The sequence below is a fragment of the Salvelinus alpinus genome, chromosome 24 (genome assembly GCF_045679555.1).
Source record: "Salvelinus alpinus chromosome 24, SLU_Salpinus.1, whole genome shotgun sequence".
Classification (NCBI taxonomy): Eukaryota; Metazoa; Chordata; class Actinopteri; order Salmoniformes; family Salmonidae; genus Salvelinus; species Salvelinus alpinus.
Genome location: NC_092109.1, coordinates 38,910,612 through 38,933,533, shown reverse-complemented (window position 1 = coordinate 38,933,533; position 22,922 = coordinate 38,910,612). Strand labels below are relative to the sequence as shown.

At 44.8% G+C, this 22,922-nt stretch overlaps 1 protein-coding gene across 1 annotated transcript in view; it reads right to left on the bottom strand.

Annotated features, from left to right (window-relative positions):
• The window catches only part of LOC139552823 (protein furry homolog), a 217,877-nt gene that overhangs the window by 22,142 nt on the left and 172,813 nt on the right, over window positions 1-22,922 (bottom strand). The window contains exons 51-63 of the mRNA XM_071364886.1: window positions 22,064-22,222; window positions 21,651-21,725; window positions 21,082-21,255; window positions 19,485-19,679; window positions 17,871-18,017; window positions 17,385-17,686; window positions 11,909-12,113; window positions 11,617-11,766; window positions 8,375-8,473; window positions 5,986-6,069; window positions 1,784-1,801; window positions 801-911; window positions 18-241 (exon numbers count right to left, since the gene is read on the bottom strand). Of these exons, the coding sequence (XP_071220987.1) occupies window positions 18-241; window positions 801-911; window positions 1,784-1,801; window positions 5,986-6,069; window positions 8,375-8,473; window positions 11,617-11,766; window positions 11,909-12,113; window positions 17,385-17,686; window positions 17,871-18,017; window positions 19,485-19,679; window positions 21,082-21,255; window positions 21,651-21,725; window positions 22,064-22,222 (1,943 nt within the window). The remainder of the gene's footprint in view (window positions 1-17; window positions 242-800; window positions 912-1,783; window positions 1,802-5,985; window positions 6,070-8,374; window positions 8,474-11,616; window positions 11,767-11,908; window positions 12,114-17,384; window positions 17,687-17,870; window positions 18,018-19,484; window positions 19,680-21,081; window positions 21,256-21,650; window positions 21,726-22,063; window positions 22,223-22,922) is intronic.

The window sequence follows — 22,922 nt, the reverse complement described above, 5'->3', positions numbered from 1 at the left end:
ATATATTTGTATCTCACCTGCACTCGTGGATGTAGCGTATGGCCTTGCTGAACTCCTGGTTGTTGAGGCACTCCAGGATGGCTTGTACGGCTGCCTCGGAGGAGCTGAAGCTGGGCAGGGCGGCAGAGGCCTGGGTCTGGGTGTGGGCCAGGTGTGTGTGTTCCAGGTTGCTAGCCACCGCTGCCTCTGCTGCTCTTAGACTGGTCTTCAGGTCACTCAGCTCTCGAGACATGTTTAGCAGCTACAGAGGGGAGAGAGGAAGGGAGAGGGGGAGGGAGGGATGGAGAGGTGGAGGGAGGGAGGGAGAAGGGGAGCGAGAGAGATGGAGAGGTGGAGAGAGAGGAAGGGAGGCAGGGATAGAGAGGGAGGGAGGCAGGGAGAGAGGGAGGGAGAGATGGAGGGAGGGATGGGAAAGTGAGGGAGGGGGTAGAGAGGGGGCGAGAGGGAGAGACAGGGGAGAGGGAGGGGGGACATGAGAGATGGAGAGATGGATAGAGGGGCAAGGAGGAGAAGAGGGAGGGAGGGAGGGAGGGAGGGAGGGAGGGAGGGAGGGAGGGAAGAGAGAGAGAGATGAGTGTGTGCCCATATATATGACTTTTGTGAAAACAAATCAACAGATCAACGTAAAGAGAGGAAGAAATGCAAAAAAACTAAAATAATCTCTTGATTCACCTTCAACAGGTACACAACAGCTAAAAAAGCTGACTAACAAAATACATTGAGTCTGTGTGTTAGTCTGTCTGTTTATAGAATTGTCTCTGGGTCGCTTTTGAAGCATCCAATCGCAGTCCTTCTCTTACCTCAGGCACAGCGCTGACAGCGTGGACCTGTCCAATCAGCTTGCAGTAGGACTGGAAGAGGAGGAGCAGCTGGAAGTGAAGCTTGTAGAGACGCTGACACAGCTCCAGTTGCTGAGAGGAGAGAGAGGACGGATTTATAGACAGTACAGTACAGTACAATACAGTACAGGACACATAAATAATCCTCAACCTGAGCCATCTAAATCAATTCATACACAGTATTGTTGTGTTGGTAATATTGGCAGCAGTAGAATCAGCAGTTACTGAAAAGGAACACTAAAGGGTGAAGTGAGAAAACATAGTAGATCATAGTAGATCCTATTAAATCATAGTAGATCATAGTAGATCCTATTAAATCATAGTAGATCATAGTAGATCCTATTAAATCATAGTAGATCCCATTAAATCATAGTAGATCATATTAAATCATAGTAGATCCTATTAAATCATAGTAGATCATAGTAGATCCTATTAAATAATAGTAGATCCTATTAAATCATAGTAGATCATATTTAAATCAGAGTAGATCATAGTAGATCATAATAAATCATAGTAGATCATAGTAGATCATATTAAATCATAGTAGATCATAGTAGATCCTATTAAATAATAGTAGATCCTATTAAATCATAGTAGATCATAATAAATCATAGTAGATCATAGTAGATCCTATTAAATCATAGTAGATCATAGTAAATCATAGTAGATCCTATTAAATCATAGTAGATCATAGTAGATCCTATTAAATCATAGTAGATCATATTAAATCATAGTAGATCATAGTAAATCATAGTAGATCATAGTAGATCCTATTAAATAATAGTAGATCATAGTAGATCATATTAAATCATAGTAGATCATAATAAATCATAGTAGATCATATTAAATCATAGTAGATCATAGTAAATCATAGTAGATTATAGTAGATAGGACTTAGTAAAGGACTTAGTAAAAGACAGTAAAGGACTTAGTAAAGGACTTACTGCCAGAGATTCCATTTGCTACACAGCGAGAGAGCATGTTACGAGGCGAAAGAGAGAGAGGGAGGCGAGAAACACACATCAATCAAACACATGCAGTAGAGTAGAGTAGAGTAGAGCACATCATAGTATAGCATAGTGCATAGTATAGTGCATTGTAGCATAGTGGGTAGTATAGTATAGTGTGTAGTAGAGTATAGTATATAATATAATATAGTGTTGTGTATAGTATAGCATAGCATAGTATGTAGAATAATATAGTGTGCAGTAGAGTATAGGGCATAGCATAGTGTATAGCATAGTGTATGGTGTATAATATAGTATAGTTTAGTGCAGTGTGTAGTATAGTAGTGTGTATAGTATAGTATATGGTATAGTATGTAGTATAGTAGTGTGTGCAGTAGAGTATGGTGCTCGGCATACTGTATAGTATAGTACAGTGTATAGTATAGTACACAGTATAGCAGTGTGTATACTATGGTGTATAGTATAGTATAGTGTGTGGTGGAGTATAGTGCAGTGCAGTATAGCACCGTGTAAGATAGTATGTAGTATAGCACAGTGTGTAGTATAGTGTATAGTGTAGTATAGGGTGCAGTAGAGTACAGTATGTAGTATAGTGTGCAGTATAGTAAAGTGTGTAGTAGAGTATAGTGTATGGTATAGTATAGTGCGCAGTAGAGCATATTGCATGGTATAGTGTGTAGTAGGGTAGAGTATAGTGTGTGGTATAGTGTATAGTTTAGTACAGTACAGTAGAGTGTATAGTGTATAGTACAGAGTATAGCATAATATAGTAGAGCATGGTGTATAGTATAGTGTACAGTATAGTATAATGTATAGTATATAGTATATCATAGTGAAAAGTATAGAGTATAGTATAGTGCATGGCATCGGGAATAGTATAGTATAGAGTATAGTGCACAGTATAGTACAGTGTATAGTATAGTGTGCAGCGGAGTATAGTGTATAGTATAGTATATAGTGCAGTGGAGTATAGTGTATAGTGTAGTATATAGTGCAGTGGAGTATAGTGTATAGTATAGTATATAGTGCAGTGGGTAGCATGGCATAGTGTGTGGTAGAGTATAGTACATAGTATGGTGGGTAGTATAGTATGCAGTAGACTATATTATAGTATATAATATAGTATGTGTATAGTATAGTGTGTGGCATAGTGTGGTATAGTATAGTATAGTGTATAGTATAGTGTGGTGGGTGGTCTATAGTATAGCGTGTAGTGGAATATAGTGTATAGCCTAGGGTGTAATACTAGTGTGTAGTACTATACACACTATACTATACTCTACTACACACTGTACCACACTATACACCATACACTATAGTCAGTAGTATAGTGTACAGTATAGTACAGTGTGTGGTAGAGTATAGTATAGTGTGTAGTAGACTATATTATAGTGTATAATATAGGTGGTGTATAGTATAGTGCATAGCATAGTGTAGTTGGTGGTGTATAGTATAGCATGGAGTGGCGTATAGTGTATAGTCTAGTGTGTAGTACCAGTGTGTAGTACTATAAAATACTATACTCCAACACAGACTGTACCACACTATACACCATAGTCAGTAGTATAGGGTATGGTATAGTACAGTGTGTGGTAGAGTATAGTATAGAGTGTGTATAGTATAGAATATAGTATAGCATGTAGTATGTTATAGTGTATGGCATAGTGTGTAGTATAGTGTATAGTATATTATATTGTATGGTGTAGTATAGTGTATAGCATGGTGTGTAGTGTGGTGTATAGTATAATGTACATTATAGTGTTGTGTATAGCATATAGTATAGTGTATATTATGTGATGTAGTATAGTGTGTGGTAGAGTATAGTGTATAGTATAGTGCACAGTATAATGTGTAGTAGAGTACGGTGTATAGTGTACATTGTTGTGTATATTATAGTATATATATAGTATATAGAGTATAGTGTATATTATAGTATGTAGTATACTGTATAGTATAGTGTATAGTGTATATTATAGTGTATAGTGTGTTGTCGAGTATAGCGTGTAGCATAGTATAGCGTGGAGTATGGTGTACAGTGTAGCATAGTGTATGGTATAGTGTATGGTATAGTATATTGTATAGTGTAGTGTATAGTATATCGTATAGTATATTGTATGGTATAGTGATGTGTAGAGTATAGTGTATAGTATAGTGTACAGTATGGTGTGTGGTAGAGTATAGCGCATAGTGTACAGTGCTGTGCATAGTATAGTATATAGTATAGTGCATAGTGTAGTGCATAGTATAGTGTATATTATAGTATGTAGTATACTGTATAGTATAGGGCATAGTGTGTTGTCGAGTATAGTGGGTAGCATAGTATAGTGTGGAGTATGGTGTATAGTGTAGCATAGTGTGTAGTGTAGTGTATGGTATAGTGTAGTGTATAGTATATTGTATAGTATAGTGATGTGTAGAGTATAGTGTGTAGTAGATGACAGTGCATAGTATAGTGTGTGGTATACTGTAGTGTGGTGTATAGTATAGTACATAGTGGTGTGTATAGTATATAGTATATTGCATAGTATAGTGTATAGTGCAATATATAGTATAGTGTATATTATAGGGTAGTGTAGTGCATATTATAGTATATAGTATAGTGTGGTGCATAGTGTAGTAGATAGTATAGTGTATAGTATAGTATACAGTACCGTGTATAGTATAGTATACAGTACCGTGTATAGTATAGTGCATGGTGTGGTATATAGTGTGGTATAGTGTATAGTACAGTGCATAGTATAGTGTAGCATATAGTATAGGGTATAGTATCGTGTGTCGTATAGTGTGTCTTGTATAGTGTATAGTATAGCGTTGTATATAGTATAATATATAATATAGTGCTGTATATAGTATAGTATATAGTATAGTGTACAGTGTATTATGTAGTATAGTAGTAGGTATAGTGTGGTGTATAGTATTGTGCATAGTATAGTGAAGGTTATAGTATATAATATAGTGTATAGTATATAATATAGTATATAGTACAGTGTATGTAGTATAGTGTGTAGTATAGTAAATAGTATAGCATGTAGTATAGTGTGTAGTATAGTATATAGTATGGTGTGGTGTATAGTATATAGGAGTGTATGGTATTGTATATAGTATGGTATTGTATATGGTATCGTGTATAGTGTAGTGTAGTGTATATAGTATATTGTATAGTGTGGTATATATTATATGGTACAGTGTATAGTATAGTATATAGTATAGTGCATAGTATAGTGTACAGTATAGTATATAGTATTGTGTGTGGTGTGGTGTATAGTATACAGTATACTGTATAGTATAGTGTATAGTGTGGTATATAGTATGGTGCATAGTATGGTGCATAGTATTGTATATAGTATAGTGTATAGTATAGTATACAGTGCCGTGTATAGTATAGTGTATGGTGTATAGTATAGTGTGTCGTATAGTGTGGTGTATAATGTGGTGTATAGTATAGTGTATTGTACGTAGTGGAGTATAGTATGGTGTATAGTATAGTGCAGAGTATAGTGTGTGGTAGTGTATGTTATAGTGTATAGTGTGGTGAATAGTATAGCGTGTAGTATAGTGTGGTGTATAATGTGGTGTATAGTATAGTGTATTGTACGTAGTGGAGTATAGTATGGTGTATAGTATAGTGCAGAGTATAGTGTGTGGTAGTGTATGTTATAGTGTATAGTGTGGTGAATAGTATAGAGTATAGTACAGTGTATAGTATTGTGCAGAGTATAGTGTGTTGTGTGGTGTATAGTATAATGTGATGTATAGTATAGTGTATAGCATAGAGTGTAGTATAGTATAGTACAGTGTATAGTATTGTGTAGAGTATAGTGTGTTGTGTGGTGTATAGTATAGTATAGCATAGTGTGGCGCATGGTATATAGTATAGTGTGTGGTAGCGTATAGTATTGTGTATAGTATAGTGCACAGTATAGTGTAGAGTATTGTGTGTTGTGGAGTATGGTATGTTGTGTGGTGTATAGTGTAGTGTGTAGGAGAGTATATCATAGTGTGTAGCATGTTATATAGTATATTGTGTAGTATAGTATAGTGTATAGTATAGTGTATCGTCCCCCTACACAAGGACATCAAATACACCTAGAGAAAGAGGGAGAGTGAGAGAGCAGTGTGTAATCAGTTTATGCTTTTAAACTACAGTGAGACAGGTGTGTGTTGTCAAGGGGACTTACCTTCTCCTCTGAGTCTCCTGGCTGACAGGTAATCACGCCATCGCCAGGGCACCTGGGAAACGTGTCCTTACAGTTCCTCAGCCACTGGAAATGATGAAGAGAAAGTGAAAGGGAGGGGGAGAGAGAGAGAGAGGGGAAGAGAGAGAAGAGGAGTGTTACTGATCAGGGCTTGTTAGACTGGGCTAGCGGGTCAAAATCTCAACTAACAGATTGTAGCGTACATTCTAGGCTTTTCTGTCAAGTACAACTGTAAACGCTACAGTGTCTCCTTATCATAGGGTTATCTGTAGCACCTTGGGTTTGAGAAAAGAGCTTTACAGATCAAAGTCATGACCTTCATGGGTAGTAGTGTTTTAAAGGGATACTTCAGGATTTTGGCAATGAGGCCCGTTACAGTGCATTAAGAAAAGTTTTCAGATCCCCTGACTTTTTCCACATTTTGTTACGTTACAGCCTTATTCTAAAATATATATATATTTTAAATCCTTATCAATTTACACACAGTACCCCATAATGACAAAGCAAAAACTGGTGTTTAGACATTTTTGCAAATGTATTAAAAATAAAAAACAGAAATACCTTATTTAAATAAGTATTCAGACCCTTTGCTATGGGACTCAACATTGAGCTTAGATCTTTCTACCACTTGATTGGAGTCCACCTGTGGTAAATTCAACTGATTGGGCATGATTTGGAAAGGCACACATCTGTCTATATAAGGTCCCACAGTTGACAGTGCATGTCAGAGCAAAAACCAAGCCATGAGGTCGAAGGAACTGTCCGTAGAGCTCTGAGACAGGATTGTGTCGAGGCAAAGATCTGGGGAAGGGTCCCAAAACATGTCTGCAGCATTGAAGGTCCCCAAAATCACAGTGGCCTCCATCATTCTTAAATGGAAGAAGTTTGGAACAACCAAGACTCTTCCTAGAGCTGTCCGCCCGGCCAAACTGAGATATCGGGGTAGAAGGGCATTGGTCAAGGAGGTGACCAAGAACCCAATGGTCACTCTGACAGAGCTCCAGAGTTCCTCTGTGGAGATGGGAGAACCTTCCAGAAGGACAACCATCTCTGCAGCACTCCAGCAATCAGGCCTTTATGGTAGAGTGGCCAGACGGAAGCCCCTCCTCAGTAAAAGGAACATGACAGCCTGCTTGGAGTTTGCCAAAAGGCACCTAAAGACACTCAGATCATGAGAAACAAGACTCTCTGGTTTGAGGAAACCAAGATTTAACTCTTTGGCGTGAATGCCAAGCGTCACGTCTGGAGGAAACCTGGCACCATCCCTATGGTGAATGCATGGTGGTAGCATCATGCTGTGGGGATGTTTTTCAGCGGCAGGGACTAGGAGACTAGTCAGGATTGACTGAAAGATGAACGGAGCAAAGTACAGAGAGATCGTTGATGAAAACCTGCTCCAGAGCGCTCAGGACCTCAGACTGGGGCGAAGGTTCACCTTCCAACGGGACAACAACCCTAAGCACACAGCCAAGACAACGCAGGAGTGGCTTCGGGACAAGTCTCTGAATGTTCTTCAGTGGCCCACCCAGAGCCCGGACTTGAACCTGATCAAACATCTCTGGAGAGATCTGAAAATAGCTGTGCAGCGACGCTCCCCATCCAACCTGGCAGAGCTTGAGAGGATCTGCAGAGAAGAATGGGAGAAACTCTGCAAATACAGGTGTGCCAAGCTTGTAGCATCATACCCAAGAAGACTCGAGGCTGTAATTGCTGCACAAGACACTTCAACAAAGTACTGAGTAAAGGGTCTGAATACTTATGTGAATGTGATAATTCAGTTTTAGAATTTTTATAAATTTGCCAAAATATCTAATAACCTGTTGTTGCTTTGCCATTATGGGGTATTGTGTGTAGATTGATGAGGGGGGAAAAGTATGTAATCAATTTTAGAATAAGGTTGTAACGTAACACTGTGGAAAAAGTCAAGGGGTCTGAATACTTTCCTAATGCACTGTATCTACTACCCCAGAGTCAGATGAACTTGTGGATACCATTTGTATGTCTCTGTGTGTAGTATGAAGGAAGTTACAGGTAGTTTCATGAGCCAATGCTAACTAGCGTTAGCACAATGACTGGAAGTCTATGGGTATCTACTAGCATTAGCATAGAAATTGTCTCCACAAGTTCATCTGACTCTGGGGAATTAGATAAATTGTTCTCATTGCCAGATCAATCAAAGTCAGTATCTGTATGGGTTGTAATATGTTAAACAGATCATAGTCAGTATCGTTATGGATGGTAGTGTCTTAACAGCTCAAAGTCAGTATCGGTATGGGTTGTAATGTCTTAACAGTTCAAAGTCAGTATCGGTATGGGTTGTAATGTCTTAACAGCTCAAAGTCAGTATCGGTATGGGTAGTTGGTGTCTTACTGAGACAGCGGCCTCTTCTCTGTTGTTGTAGGTGTCCAGATACTCCTGCAGCTCCAACACACTGAACTTCATCTTCTCTAGTAAACCATAGGAAATGATCTGGAGTGAGGGAACAGAAGAGGAGAGGAGGAGGAGGATAGGAGAGGAGAGGCGGGAGGAGAGCAGAGGAGAAAGAGGGGAGAGGAGGAGAGGAGAGCAGAGGAGAAGGATAGGAGAGGCGGGAGGAGAGGAGAGGAGAGGAGAAAGAGGGGAGAGAAGGAGAGGAGAGGAAGGAGGAGAGCAGAGGCGGGAGAGGAGAAGGAGAGGGATAGGAAAGGAGAGGAGGAGAGGATAGGAGAGGAGAAGGATAGGAGAGTCGGGAGGAGAGGAGGAGAGGTGGGAGGAGAGGAGAAGGATAGGAGAGGAGGAGAGGAGAAGCATAGGAGAGGAGAGGTGAGGTGAGGCGAGAAGAGGAGAAGGATAGGAGAAGGAGAGGATAGGAGAAGGATAGGAGAGGAGGATAGAGGCGGGAGGAGAGGAGAAGGAGAAAGAGAGGTGTAAGATGCGGGAGGAGAGGAGAAGGAGAAAGAGAGGTGTAAGATGCGGGAGGAGAGGAGAAGGAGAAAGAGAGGTGTAAGATGCAGGAGGAGAGGCGGGAGGAGAGGAGAAGGAGAAAGAGAGATGTAAGATGCAGGAGGAGAGGCGGGAGGAGAGGAGAAGGAGAAAGAGAGGTGTAAGATGCAGGAGGAGAGGCGGGAGGAGAGGAAAGAGTTAAATATATAAGAAGTTGTTCATGTATCAACTAGAGTTCTCACCAAACCAGAAGTTAGACTTAAATACCAATACCAGGTTTAGTATCAGGATTCTCCATACCGTCACCATACTCAATACCAAAACAATACCGTGGCAAAAGAGAAGGCATTAACCAGAGTCAGAGAACGGCAGTTGATGCAGACAGATACAATTTTGTGTTCAATATCATTAGATTTTTTTTTTAAATGACACAAAACAAAATTCAGACAGCCATGTATACATTAATGAATAAATTATACAATCATACAATTAATTTGACTTTGTTTTGTTTTTAACAATCTAACTACATAACAACATAATGGTAATCCTTTTATAGATAGTGGCGTTGTCGTGCCCTCCTCACGACTATGTGTGTGGGCCAGGAAAATTCCGTAGTGATGTGGACACTGAGGAACTTGAAGCTCTCGACCCGCTCCACTACAGCCCCTTCGATGTGGTTGAGGGTGTGCCCTAACACTTAAAAGTTATAGCCTGTATGGACTTTGTTTTGCGAACAAGAAAAACGGTTTCAACATTTCTACATGCCGTGTAGCATTACTCAAATGTGGGGCTCTAACATGATCCAGCCCAGACTCCCAGCCCAGACTCCCATCCAGACCCCCAGCCCAGACTCCCAATCCAGACTCCCAGCCCAGACTTCCAGCCCAGACTCCCAGCCCAGACTCCCATCCAGACTCCCAGCCCAGACTCCCAGCGCAGACTCCCAGCCCAGACTCCCAGCCCAGACTCCCAGCACCCCAGCCAGACTCCCAGACACCCAGCCCAGACGCCCAGCCCAGACTCCCAGCCCAGACTCCCAGACCCCCAGCCAGACTCCCAGTGGATAAGTGGAGCAGACAGGGTGTGTGCTATAATGGGGGTAGGCATGCTGTGCTGATAAAGGCTTGATACATGAGACATTTGACAGGAGAACTCCCTCCCTCTAGTGGTGTGGGGGCTGTGCTTTGGCAGAGTGGGTGGGGTTATATCCTTCCTGTTTGGCCCTGTCCGGGGGTATCATCGGATGGGGCCACAGTGTCTCCTGACCCCTCCTGTCTCAGCCTCCAGTATTTATGCTGCAGTAGTTTATGTGTCGGGGGGCTAGGGTCAGTTGGTTATACCTGGAGTACTTCTCCTATCTTATCCAGTGTCCTGTGTGAATTTAAGTATGCTCTCTCTAATTCTCTCGTTCTCTCTTTCTTTCTCTCTCTCGGAGAACCTGAGCCCTAGGACCATACGTCACGGCAAACCGGGCATGATGACTCCTTGCTGTCCCCAGTCCACCTGGCCTTGCTGCTGTTCCAGTTTCAACTGTTCTGCCTGCTGTTATGGAACCCCTACCTGTTCAACTCTTAATGATCGGCTATGAAAAGCCAACTGACTTTTATTCCTGATTATTATTTGACCATGCTTGTCATTTATGAACATTTTGAAAATCTTGGCTCTCTCTAATTCTCTCCTTCTCTCTTTCTTTCTCTCTCTCGGAGGACCGGAGCCCTAGGACCATACGTCAGGACTACCGGGCATGATGACTCCTTGCTGTCCCCAGTCCGCCTGGCCCTGCTGCTATTCCAGTTTCAACTGTTCTGCCTGCGGTTATGGAACCCCTACCTGTCCCAGACCTGCTGTTTTCAATTCTTAATGATCGGCTATGAAAAGCCAACTGACATTTATTCCTGATTATTATTTGACCATGCTTGTCATTTATGAACATTTTGAAAATCTTGGCTCTCTCTAATTCTCTCCTTCTCTCTCTCTTTCTCTCTCTCGGAGGACCTGAGCCCTGGGACCGTGCGTCGGGGCTGCCGGGCGTGATGGCTCCTTGCTGTCCCCAGTCCACCTGGCCTTGCTGCTATTCCAGTTTCAGCTGTTCTGCCTGCGGTTATGGAACCGCCACCTGTCCCGGACCTGCTATTTTCAACTCTTGATGATCGGCTATGAAAAGCCAACTGAAAATTATTCATGATTATTATTTGACCATGCTTGTCACTTATGAACATTTTGAACATCTTGGCATAGTTCTGTTATAATCTCCACCCAGCACAGCCAGAAGAGGACTGGCCACCCCTCATAGCCTGGTTCCTCTCTAGGTTTCTTCCTAGGTTTTGGCCTTTCTAGGGAGTTTTTCCTAGCCACCGTGCTTCTACACCTGCATTGCTTGCTGTTTGGGGTTTTAGGCTGGGTGTCTGTACAGCACTTCGAGATATTAGCTGATGTACGAAGGGCTATATAAAATATACTTGATTTGATTTGATTTGAGAACTGAAAGTAACAAATTATAGTACGAAAAAGTACAGACGTTTTGGTATACCGTGCAACACTAGTACCAACTCAAACCTAAAAGTTTGACATTACTTACTGATTACAATCAATGGACATTAATGTTTGATATTTCTATGAAAACACCAAATAAATTGCTATATTTTCAGTCGTACAAATGCTATGGTTTGAGTCGAGTCAGCCCTACTCACCGTATCAGCGTCTACGTAGAGCGTGGGGCAGTCGGAACACGTTGTCAACATGTCAGATGACCTCACAAACTTTGACCCGATGCCCCTCAGGCCGTCTCCTAGGTAACCAGCGGCGTCACTGGTCAGGGAACAGAACTTAGTCTGGATGTTCTGAGAAGAGAGAGAGAGAGAGAAGAGGAGGAGACATTTAATGTTATATAAAACAGTTACACCAAAGACTGCATAGAACTTTCCAGAGTTTGGATCAGTTGATTTATTGATTGACTGACTGATCGATCGACTGATTGATTACCTGGAAGAGCGATGAGAAGACGTGGAATGTATAGACGGCACAGGATCCGTCTGAGTCGGTTACCAGCTGGTTGATATGGCAACGCCATGCCTCCTCTGCGTCGTCACAAACAGTGGGCTGGAACGCAGCCAAGATGGCGGAGAAGAACGGTGAGGGGGGAGGAGGAAAACCAAGGTCCTCTAGATCATCCACGTCATCACGGAGACTGTCAACACAGCAACGGGAGAGACAAGAATTGGACAGGTACACAGTAAGTTCGACATTGATATAGGAGGGATACCACCCTGGTATCACAGTGTGTGGTGGTATCACAGACCCAGCTATATGTGTCTGTGTGTTCCAGTACCTGGGCAGACAGCTAGCAGGGCTCTATAGGTTTCTGGTTGCTATGTGTCTGTGTGTTCCAGTACCTGGGCAGACAGCTAGCAGGGCTCTATAGGTTTCTGGTTGCTATGTGTGTATGTGTTCCAGTACCTGGGCAGACAGCTAACAGGGCTCTATAGGTTTCTGGTTGCTATGTGTGTGTGTGTGTTCCAGTACCTGGGCAGACAGCTAGCAGGGCTCTATAGGTTTCTGGTTGCTATGTGTGTGTGTGTTCCAGTACCTGGGCAGACAGCTAGCAGGGCTCTATAGGTTTCTGGTTGCTATGTGTGTGTGTGTTCCAGTACCTGGGCAGACAGCTAGCAGGGCTCTATAGGTTTCTGGTTGCTATGTGTCTGTGTGTTCCAGTACCTGGGCAGACAGCTAACAGGGCTCTATAGGTTTCTGGTTGCTATGTGTGTGTGTGTTCCAGTACCTGGGCAGACAGCTAGCAGGGCTCTATAGGTTTCTGGTTGCTATGTGTCTGTGTGTTCCAGTACCTGTGCAGTCAGCTAGCAGGGCTCTATAGGTTTCTGGTTGCTATGTGTCTGTGTGTTCCAGTACCTGTGCAGACAGCTAGCAGGGCTCTATAGGTTTCTGGTTGCTATGTGTGTGTGTTCCAGTACCTGGGCAGACAGCTAGCAGGGCTCTATAGGTTTCTGGTTGCTATGTGTCTGTGTGTTCCAGTACCTGGGCAGACAGCTAGCAGGGCTCTATAGGTTTCTGGTTGCTATGTGTGTGTGTTCCAGTACCTGGGCAGACAGCTAGCAGGGCTCTATAGGTTTCTGGTTGCTATGTGTCTGTGTGTTCCAGTACCTGGGCAGACAGCTAGCAGGGCTCTATAGGTTTCTGGTTGCTATGTGTCTGTGTGTTCCAGTACCTGGGCAGACAGCTAACAGGGCTCTATAGGTTTCTGGTTGCTATGTGTCTGTGTGTTCCAGTACCTGGGCAGACAGCTAGCAGGGCTCTATAGGTTTCTGGTTGCTATGTGTCTGTGTGTTCCAGTACCTGGGCAGACAGCTAGCAGGGCTCTATAGGTTTCTGGTTGCTATGTGTGTGTGTGTTCCAGTACCTGGGCAGACAGCTAACAGGGCTCTATAGGTTTCTGGTTGCTATGTGTGTGTGTGTGTTCCAGTACCTGGGCAGACAACTAGCATGGCTCTATAGGTTTCTGGTTGCTATGTGTGTGTGTGTTCCAGTACCTGGGCAGACAGCTAGCAGGGCTCTATAGGTTTCTGGTTGCTATGTGTCTGTGTGTTCCAGTACCTGGGCAGACAGCTAGCAGGGCTCTATAGGTTTCTGGTTGCTATGTGTCTGTGTGTTCCAGTACCTGTGCAGACAGCTAACAGGGCTCTATAGGTTTCTGGTTGCTATGTGTGTGTGTGTGTTCCAGTACCTGGGCAGACAGCTAGCAGGGCTCTATAGGTTTCTGGTTGCTATGTGTCTGTGTGTTCCAGTACCTGTGCAGTCAGCTAGCAGGGCTCTATAGGTTTCTGGTTGCTATGTGTCTGTGTGTTCCAGTACGTGTGCAGACAGCTAGCAGGGCTCTATAGGTTTCTGGTTGCTATGTGTGTGTGTGTGTTCCAGTACCTGGGCAGACAGCTAGCAGGGCTCTATAGGTTTCTGGTTGCTATGTGTCTGTGTGTTCCAGTACCTGGGCAGACAGCTAGCAGTGCTCTATAGGTTTCTGGTTGCTATGTGTGTGTGTTCCAGTACCTGGGCAGACAGCTAGCAGGGCTCTATAGGTTTCTGGTTGCTATGTGTCTGTGTGTTCCAGTACCTGGGCAGACAGCTAGCAGGGCTCTATAGGTTTCTGGTTGCTATGTGTCTGTGTGTTCCAGTACCTGGGCAGACAGCTAACAGGGCTCTATAGGTTTCTGGTTGCTATGTGTCTGTGTGTTCCAGTACCTGGGCAGACAGCTAGCAGGGCTCTATAGGTTTCTGGTTGCTATGTGTCTGTGTGTTCCAGTACCTGGGCAGACAGCTAGCAGGGCTCTATAGGTTTCTGGTTGCTATGTGTCTGTGTGTTCCAGTACCTGGGCAGACAGCTAGCAGGGCTCTATAGGTTTCTGGTTGCTATGTGTCTGTGTGTTCCAGTACCTGGGCAGACAGCTAACAGGGCTCTATAGGTTTCTGGTTGCTATGTGTCTGTGTGTTCCAGTACCTGGGCAGACAGCTAGCAGGGCTCTATAGGTTTCTGGTTGCTATGTGTCTGTGTGTTCCAGTACCTGGGCAGACAGCTAGCAGGGCTCTATAGGTTTCTGGTTGCTATGTGTCTGTGTGTTCCAGTACCTGGGCAGACAGCTAGCAGGGCTCTATAGGTTTCTGGTTGCTATGTGTGTGTGTGTTCCAGTACCTGGGCAGACAGCTAGCAGGGCTCTATAGGTTTCTGGTTGCTATGTGTGTGTGTGTTCCAGTACCTGGGCAGACAGCTAGCAGGGCTCTATAGGTTTCTAGTTGCTATGTGTCTGTGTGTTCCAGTACCTGGGCAGACAGCTAGCAGGGCTCTATAGGTTTCTGGTTGCTATGTGTCTGTGTGTTCCAGTACCTGGGCAGACAGCTAACAGGGCTCTATAGGTTTCTGGTTGTTATGTGTGTGTGTGTTCCAGTACCTGGGCAGACAGCTAACAGGGCTCTATAGGTTTCTGGTTGCTATGTGTGTGTGTGTGTGTTCCAGTACCTGGGCAGACAGCTAACAGGGCTCTATAGGTTCCTGGTTGCTATGTGTGTGTGTGTTCCAGTACCTGGGCAGACAGCTAACAGGGCTCTATAGGTTCCTGGTTGCTATGTGTGTGTGTGTTCCAGTACCTGGGCAGACAGCTAACAGGGCTCTATAGGTTCCTGGTTGCTATGTGTGTGTGTGTTCCAGTACCTGGGCAGACAGCTAACAGGGCTCTATAGGTTTCTGGTTGCTATGTGTGTGTGTGTTCCAGTACCTGGGCAGACAGCTAGCAGGGCTCTATAGGTTCCTGGTTGCTATGTGTGTGTGTGTTCCAGTACCTGGGCAGACAGCTAACAGGGCTCTATAGGTTCCTGGTTGCTATGTGTGTGTGTGTTCCAGTACCTGGGCAGACAGCTAACAGGGCTCTATAGGTTTCTGGTTGCTATGTGTGTGTGTGTTCCAGTACCTGGGCAGACAGCTAGCAGGGCTCTATAGGTTTCTGGTTGCTATGTGTGTGTGTGTTCCAGTACCTGGGCAGACAGCTAGCAGGGCTCTATAGGTTTCTGGTTGCTATGTGTCTGTGTGTTCCAGTACCTGGGCAGACAGCTAGCAGGGCTCTATAGGTTTCTGGTTGCTATGTGTGTGTGTGTTCCAGTACCTGGGCAGACAGCTAGCAGGGCTCTATAGGTTTCTGGTTGCTATGTGTGTGTGTGTTCCAGTACCTGGGCAGACAGCTAGCAGGGCTCTATAGGTTTCTAGTTGCTATGTGTCTGTGTGTTCCAGTACCTGGGCAGACAGCTAGCAGGGCTCTATAGGTTTCTGGTTGCTATGTGTCTGTGTGTTCCAGTACCTGGGCAGACAGCTAGCAGGGCTCTATAGGTTTCTGGTTGCTATGTGTCTGTGTGTTCCAGTACCTGGGCAGACAGCTAACAGGGCTCTATAGGTTTCTGGTTGTTATGTGTGTGTGTGTTCCAGTACCTGGGCAGACAGCTAACAGGGCTCTATAGGTTTCTGGTTGCTATGTGTGTGTGTGTGTGTTCCAGTACCTGGGCAGACAGCTAACAGGGCTCTATAGGTTCCTGGTTGCTATGTGTGTGTGTGTTCCAGTACCTGGGCAGACAGCTAACAGGGCTCTATAGGTTCCTGGTTGCTATGTGTGTGTGTGTTCCAGTACCTGGGCAGACAGCTAACAGGGCTCTATAGGTTCCTGGTTGCTATGTGTGTGTGTGTTCCAGTACCTGGGCAGACAGCTAACAGGGCTCTATAGGTTCCTTGTTGCTATGTGTGTGTGTGTTCCAGTACCTGGGCAGACAGCTAACAGGGCTCTATAGGTTTCTGGTTGCTATGTGTGTGTGTGTTCCAGTACCTGGGCAGACAGCTAGCAGGGCTCTATAGGTTTCTGGTTGCTATGTGTGTGTGTGTTCCAGTACCTGGGCAGACAGCTAGCAGGGCTCTATAGGTTTCTGGTTGCTATGTGTCTGTGTGTTCCAGTACCTGGGCAGACAGCTAGCAGGGCTCTATAGGTTTCTGGTTGCTATGTGTGTGTGTGTTCCAGTACCTGGGCAGACAGCTAGCAGGGCTCTATAGGTTTCTGGTTGCTATGTGTGTGTGTGTTCCAGTACCTGGGCAGACAGCTAGCAGGGCTCTATAGGTTTCTGGTTGCTATGTGTGTGTGTGTTCCAGTACCTGGGCAGACAGCTAGCAGGGCTCTATAGGTTTCTGGTTGCTATGTGTGTGTGTGTTCCAGTACCTGGGCAGACAGCTAGCAGGGCTCTATAGGTTTCTGGTTGCTATGTGTCTGTGTGTTCCAGTACCTGGGCAGACAGCTAGCAGGGCTCTATAGGTTTCTGGTTGCTATGTGTGTGTGTGTTCCAGTACCTGGGCAGACAGCTAGCAGGGCTCTATAGGTTTCTGGTTGCTATGTGTGTGTGTGTTCCAGTACCTGGGCAGACAGCTAGCAGGGCTCTATAGGTTTCTGGTTGCTATGTGTCTGTGTGTTCCAGTACCTGGGCAGACAGCTAGCAGAGCTCTATAGGTTTCTGGTTGCTATGTGTCTGTGTGTTCCAGTACCTGGGCAGACAGCTAACAGGGCTCTATAGGTTTCTGGTTGCTATGTGTGTGTGTGTTCCAGTACCTGGGCAGACAGCTAGCAGGGCTCTATAGGTTTCTGGTTGCTATGTGTGTGTGTGTTCCAGTACCTGGGCAGACAGCTAGCAGGGCTCTATAGGTTTCTGGTTGCTATGTGTGTGTGTGTTCCAGTACCTGGGCAGACAGCTAGCAGGGCTCTATAGGTTTCTGGTTGCTATGTGTCTGTGTGTTCCAGTACCTGGGCAGACAGCTAGCAGGGCTCTATAGGTTTCTGGTTGCTATGTGTCTGTGTGTTCCAGTACCTGGGCAGACAGCTAGCAGAGCTCTATAGGTTTCTGGTTGCTATGTGTGTGTGTGTTCCAGTACCTGGGCAGACAGCTAGGGTCTAGAAACCCCAGCGGGGGTCTACAGAGCTCCATGCTGTGTCCATGGTGACCGTGGTGTTCCAGGTCCAGAGTGAAGCTCTCCCCCTCCCAACAGTCAGATCCCAGAGCCTGGGGAAGGTCATTCACACTGAGAGACAGGTCAGATCCCAGGGCCTGGGGAAGGTCATTCACACTGAGAGACAGGTCATCGTCCTGGCCATGGGGAAGGTCGTTTACACTGAGAGACAGGTCATCGTCCTGCCCCTGGGTGTCTTCATCATCACCACATACACTCACATCACCCTGGAGGAAGAGGAGGAGGAGGAGTGGGGGGGGGGAAGAGAGAGAAACACCATGAGGTCCAAGGCCTTTGTCTAATTGTGTTTTTGAAGTCTTTACGTGTGTGTGTGTGTGTGTGTGTGTGTGTGTGTGTGTGTGTGTGTGTGTGTGTGTGTGTGTGTGTGTGTGTGTGTGTGTGTGTACTAACCCGTAGCCCTCCCGGCTCGTCGTGTGGAGGTCCCTGGCTGGTCCCTGGTGTGGTGGCGTTGAGGGATTGTGGGTCGGCTGACGTGGTGTCACACGACGTAGAGAGAGAGTCTGTGTGGTTGGTCTCCTCTGACGGAGAGAGATTAGTCTGCAGGGTAAGGCAACATAACACATCTCATTTTCTGAAACAAACAATGGACCTAAATATACAGGACACCTCAAACCTTGTTCTGAGGACTCCATGTTTCCAAATCCTGGGGTCAGTTTTAAGATTATGGCCGTACTTGGCCATTTTAGTGATATTCATGTTGTGTTCTGTTGAGGTTGTGCTAGGTTCATCTCATGGTCAGTACTAAGCAGTTGTGGTGTGTTGAGGTTGTGCTAGGTTCATCTCATGGTCAGTACTAACCAGTTGTGAGTGTAGTTGTGGTGTGTTGAGGTTGTGCTATGTTCATCTCATGGTCAGTACTAACTAGTTGTGAGTGTAGTTGTGTTCTGTTGAGGTTGTGCTAGGTTCATCTCATGGTCAGTACTAACCAGTTGTGAGTGTAGTTGTGGTGTGTTGAGGTTGTGCTAGGTTCATCTCCTGGTCAGTACTAACCAGTTGTGAGTGTAGTTGTGGTGTGTTGAGGTTGTGCTAGGTTCATCTCATGGTCAGTACTAACCAGTTGTGAGTGTAGTTGTGGTGTGTTGAGGTTGTGCTAGGTTCATTTCCTGGTCAGTACTAACCAGTTGTGAGTGTAGTTGTGGTGTGTTGTGGTTGTGCTATGTTCATCTCATGGTCAGTACTAACCAGTTGTGAGTGTTGTGGTGTGTTGAGGTTGTGCTAGGTTCATCTCATGTTGAGTACTAACCAGTTGTGAGTGTAGTTGTGGTGTGTTGAGGTTGTGCTATGTTCATCTCCTGGTCAGTACTAACTAGTTGTGAGTGTAGTTGTGGTGTGTTGAGGTTGTGCTATGTTCATCTCCTGGTCAGTACTAACTAGTTGTGAGTGTAGTTGTGGTGTGTTGAGGTTGTGCTATGTTCATCTCCTGGTCAGTACTAACTAGTTGTGAGTGTAGTTGTGGTGTGTTGAGGTTGTGCTATGTTCATCTCCTGGTCAGTACTAACTAGTTGTGAGTGTAGTTGTGGTGTGTTGAGGTTGTGCTAGGTTCATCTCCTGGTCAGTACTAACTAGTTGTGAGTGTAGTTGTGGTGTGTTGAGTTGTGCTATGTTCATCTCCTGGTCAGTACTAACTAGTTGTGAGTGTAGTTGTGGTGTGTTGAGGTTGTGCTAGGTTCATCTCATGTTGAGTACTAACCAGTTGTGAGTGTTGTGGTGTGTTGAGGTTGTGCTAGGTTCATCTCATGTTGAGTACTAACCAGTTGTGAGTGTAGTTGTGGTGTGTTGAGGTTGTGCTATGTTCATCTCCTGGTCAGTACTAACTAGTTGTGAGTGTAGTTGTGGTGTGTTGAGGTTGTGCTAGGTTCATCTCATGGTCAGAACTAACCAGCTGTGAGTGTAGTTGTGGTGTGTTGAGGTTGTGCTATGTTCATCTCATGTTCAGTACTAACCAGTTGTGAGTGTTGTGGTGTGTTGAGGTTGTGCTATGTTCATCTCATGTTGAGTACTAACCAGTTGTGAGTGAGACAGACTCTGACTGGTAGAGGACTCTTCTTCCTCTGATGATTGGTCAGAGTCCTGTGGGTCTTCCTGACCCAGACTGGGGGTGCTGCCCGAGTGTTGACTCTCCTCTAACAGGTCCCCCAGCTCTGTACTGTCCAGAGAACGCCTCCGTACACCCCAGTTAAAGTTATCCACGCTCTCGCCCTGAACACACACACACACACACACACACACACACACACACACACACACACACACACACACACACACACACACACACACACACACACACACACACACACACACACACACACACACACACACACACACACACACACACACACACACACACACACACACACACACACACACACACACAGGTCAACTTAAGCAGCGCTCCTCTGCAAAACTCATATCTGGCATGCATTTGTTCAAAATGGCACACAAATGTCATCCGATTAAAAGGATAATTCACAGAAGTTACAGAGTTACTTTGGTGAAAGAAAAACAAAAAAAACATGTCAATGTAATTTTAAAATTTTGGTTGAACTGTCACTTTACCTATTCATGGGCTGCACGTTTCCTCACAACATTGTTTTGAACTGATACCCGACTGAGCATTCTAACGCGTCGACGATGAGTGTGCACTGATGAAGATTTCATCTAAAGTGTATTACGGTGGCTTGGAAACACGATGACATTTCAATAGGAGGCAAATTACTTAGTAGGAAAACCTTTCGTCATCATTTTGATGTCACCGGATTGACTTTCGATGCAGTTTAACGTTAACTAGCTCGCTAAGATTGAGGGGAGGCCACCGGATTTTAGCTAGCTGATGTTAGCATCGCTAGCTATTTTTTGACAAACTTGGCTAGCTATTGACAACATTGCCATCTGTCTTAAGTAATGATGATAATAATAATGATAATGCTTGGTAAAGTTGTTTCCTACTAAATATTTGACTACTTTAGCAATTACATCGTATTTCCAGGCACTATAGTGTAATTTAAAGAAGCATTATTTAGCCTCCGTCCACAATGACAAGGCTTATCACCACTTTATGGCATCTGTAAGTTACCATAACAACACTACAGCACTGTTATGAGCTCATGCACAGAACAGCTGGCTGGATCACCCTAGCAACAGGTATTTAAGTGTGACATCGTTTGTGCTGCCTACTGCACACGCTCAGAGCACCACATTCACAGCGTGAGACAGAGCTTACCTGGAGCTCCTAATGCAGCAGAGGGGAGAGAGAGAAATACAGAGTTACAGAGAGAGAGAGAGAGAGAGAGAGAGAGAGATGGGGGAAGAGAAAGAGAAGAAGAAAACATTACAGAAACAGCGTGTTAAGGACAGAGAGAGCTAGAGAGAAGACAGGCATACAAAAGAGAAAGGGAGAGAAAAAGGGAGAATACTGTATATACATTTGTAAAAGCAAAGATGTACATGAGTAACGTCAGTGTGGAAGTGGCCTGGTGCTGTCTTTGGTAACAGTCTAAGTGGGTGTGGCCTGTCTCCTTAGTAACAGTATGGGAGGATGTGGCCTGTGTCCATGGTTACCCTTAGTGTGGGTGTGTCTCTGTCTCCATGGTAACTGTCTCACCTCTCCGTCCTCCAGCTCTACATCCAGGAAGTCAAAGTCTCGGAACACTCTGAACTGCTGCTCCGACGCCGTGTCATCCAGCGTGTCTTCTCTGGTTCCTCCCTCCTCCGAAGACACGCCGCTCCCCTGAACCTCCATCATCATGTCCAGGTCCCCACAGGACGAGAAGATCACCTGGAGGACAGGTAAACATAACCACAGGTTTATAACAGTGTCATAACAGTCTGCACCTCCATCAGCTCCAGACCACCTGAAGGGGGCAGGTAAACATAACCACAGGTTTATAACAGTCTGCACCTCCATCAGCTCCAGACCACCTGAAGGGGGCAGGTAAACATGACCACAGGTTTATAACAGTCTGCACCTCCATCAGCTCCAGACCACCTGAAGGGGGCAGGTAAACATAACCACAGGTTTATAACAGTCTCTGCACCTCCATCAGCTCCAGACCACCTGAAGGGGACAGGTAAACATAACCACAGGTTTATAACAGTGTCATTACAGTCTGCACCTCCATCAGCTCCAGACCACCTGAAGGGGGCAGGTAAAGAAAAGGCGTGTTGACTCACCGAGGGGTTTTTGGTGAGGCCAACCTCTTGTCCACACAGAGACAGAACGTTCACCAGCTTCTCTCTTGTTCTCTTCTGCAGGAGGGAGCGGAGGAGGAAGTGTTATTGAACATATGAAATACAGCTTTAACATTTCTGTATTATGAATCATCTTCTCCAACTAAACACTCTAGCATGGTTACAGTACCACAGTGAAACAACCTTCAACAAACCACTTCACAACCAAACAACTGAACACGACAAACCAACAACAACAAAACACGATGTCTCTCTTTGACCAAATAGCGTTGTTAAACTACTAGAAGGAAACAACCGTGTTACCTAACTGACTGACTGACTGGTGTGTTACCTAACTAACTGACTGACTGACTGGTGTGTTACCTAACTAACTGACTGACTGACTGGTGTGTTACCTGTGAGGACTGAGGTCTCCTCCAGCTGACAGGCACTAGGACGGTGTTGGAGTTAGAACCAGAGGAGGTGGAGGAGGTGCTACGGGTCACAGCCCTGGCCTTCCCCTCTCTACCCCCTGACCCCTGCAGCTCATCAAACCTCCGCCCGATCACTGGAGTCTAGGAGAGAGAGAGAGAGAGAGAGAGAGAGAGAGAGAGAGAGAGAGAGAGAGAGAGAGAGAGAGAGAGAGAGAGAGAGAGAGAGAGAGAGAGAGAGAGAGAGAGAGAGAGAGAGAGAGAGAGAGAGAGACAGAGAGAGAGAGAGAGAGAGAGAGAGAGAGAATCAAATAAACAGATAAATAAACAGCTATTAATACTATAATATTTTAACACGAACCATCCAACCTTTATTTAGTAACATATCTCTATAAACATGAATACTATAACGATACAACAGATTACTTCAGAGACGGATAGAAAGACAGAGAACAAGAGATCAAGAAAGAAAGAAAGGCCGGGAACCAAAGAAAGAGAGAGAGAGAGAGAGAGAGAGAGAGAGAGAGAGAGAGAGAGAGAGAGAGAGAGAGAGAGAGAGAGAGAGATCCTTAATGAAATGATCAAATATACAGACAACAAATTCCAATTGGCTATACTAAAACTCTTTAACATCGTCCTTAGCTCTGGCATCTTCCCCAATATTTGGAACCAAGGACTGATCACCCCAATCCACAAAAGTGGAGACAAATTTGACCCCAATAACTACCGTGGAATATGCGTCAACAGTAACCTTGGGAAAATACTCTGCATTATCATTAACAGCAGACTCGTACATTTCCTCAATGAAAACAATGTACTGAGCAAATGTCAAATTGGCTTTTTA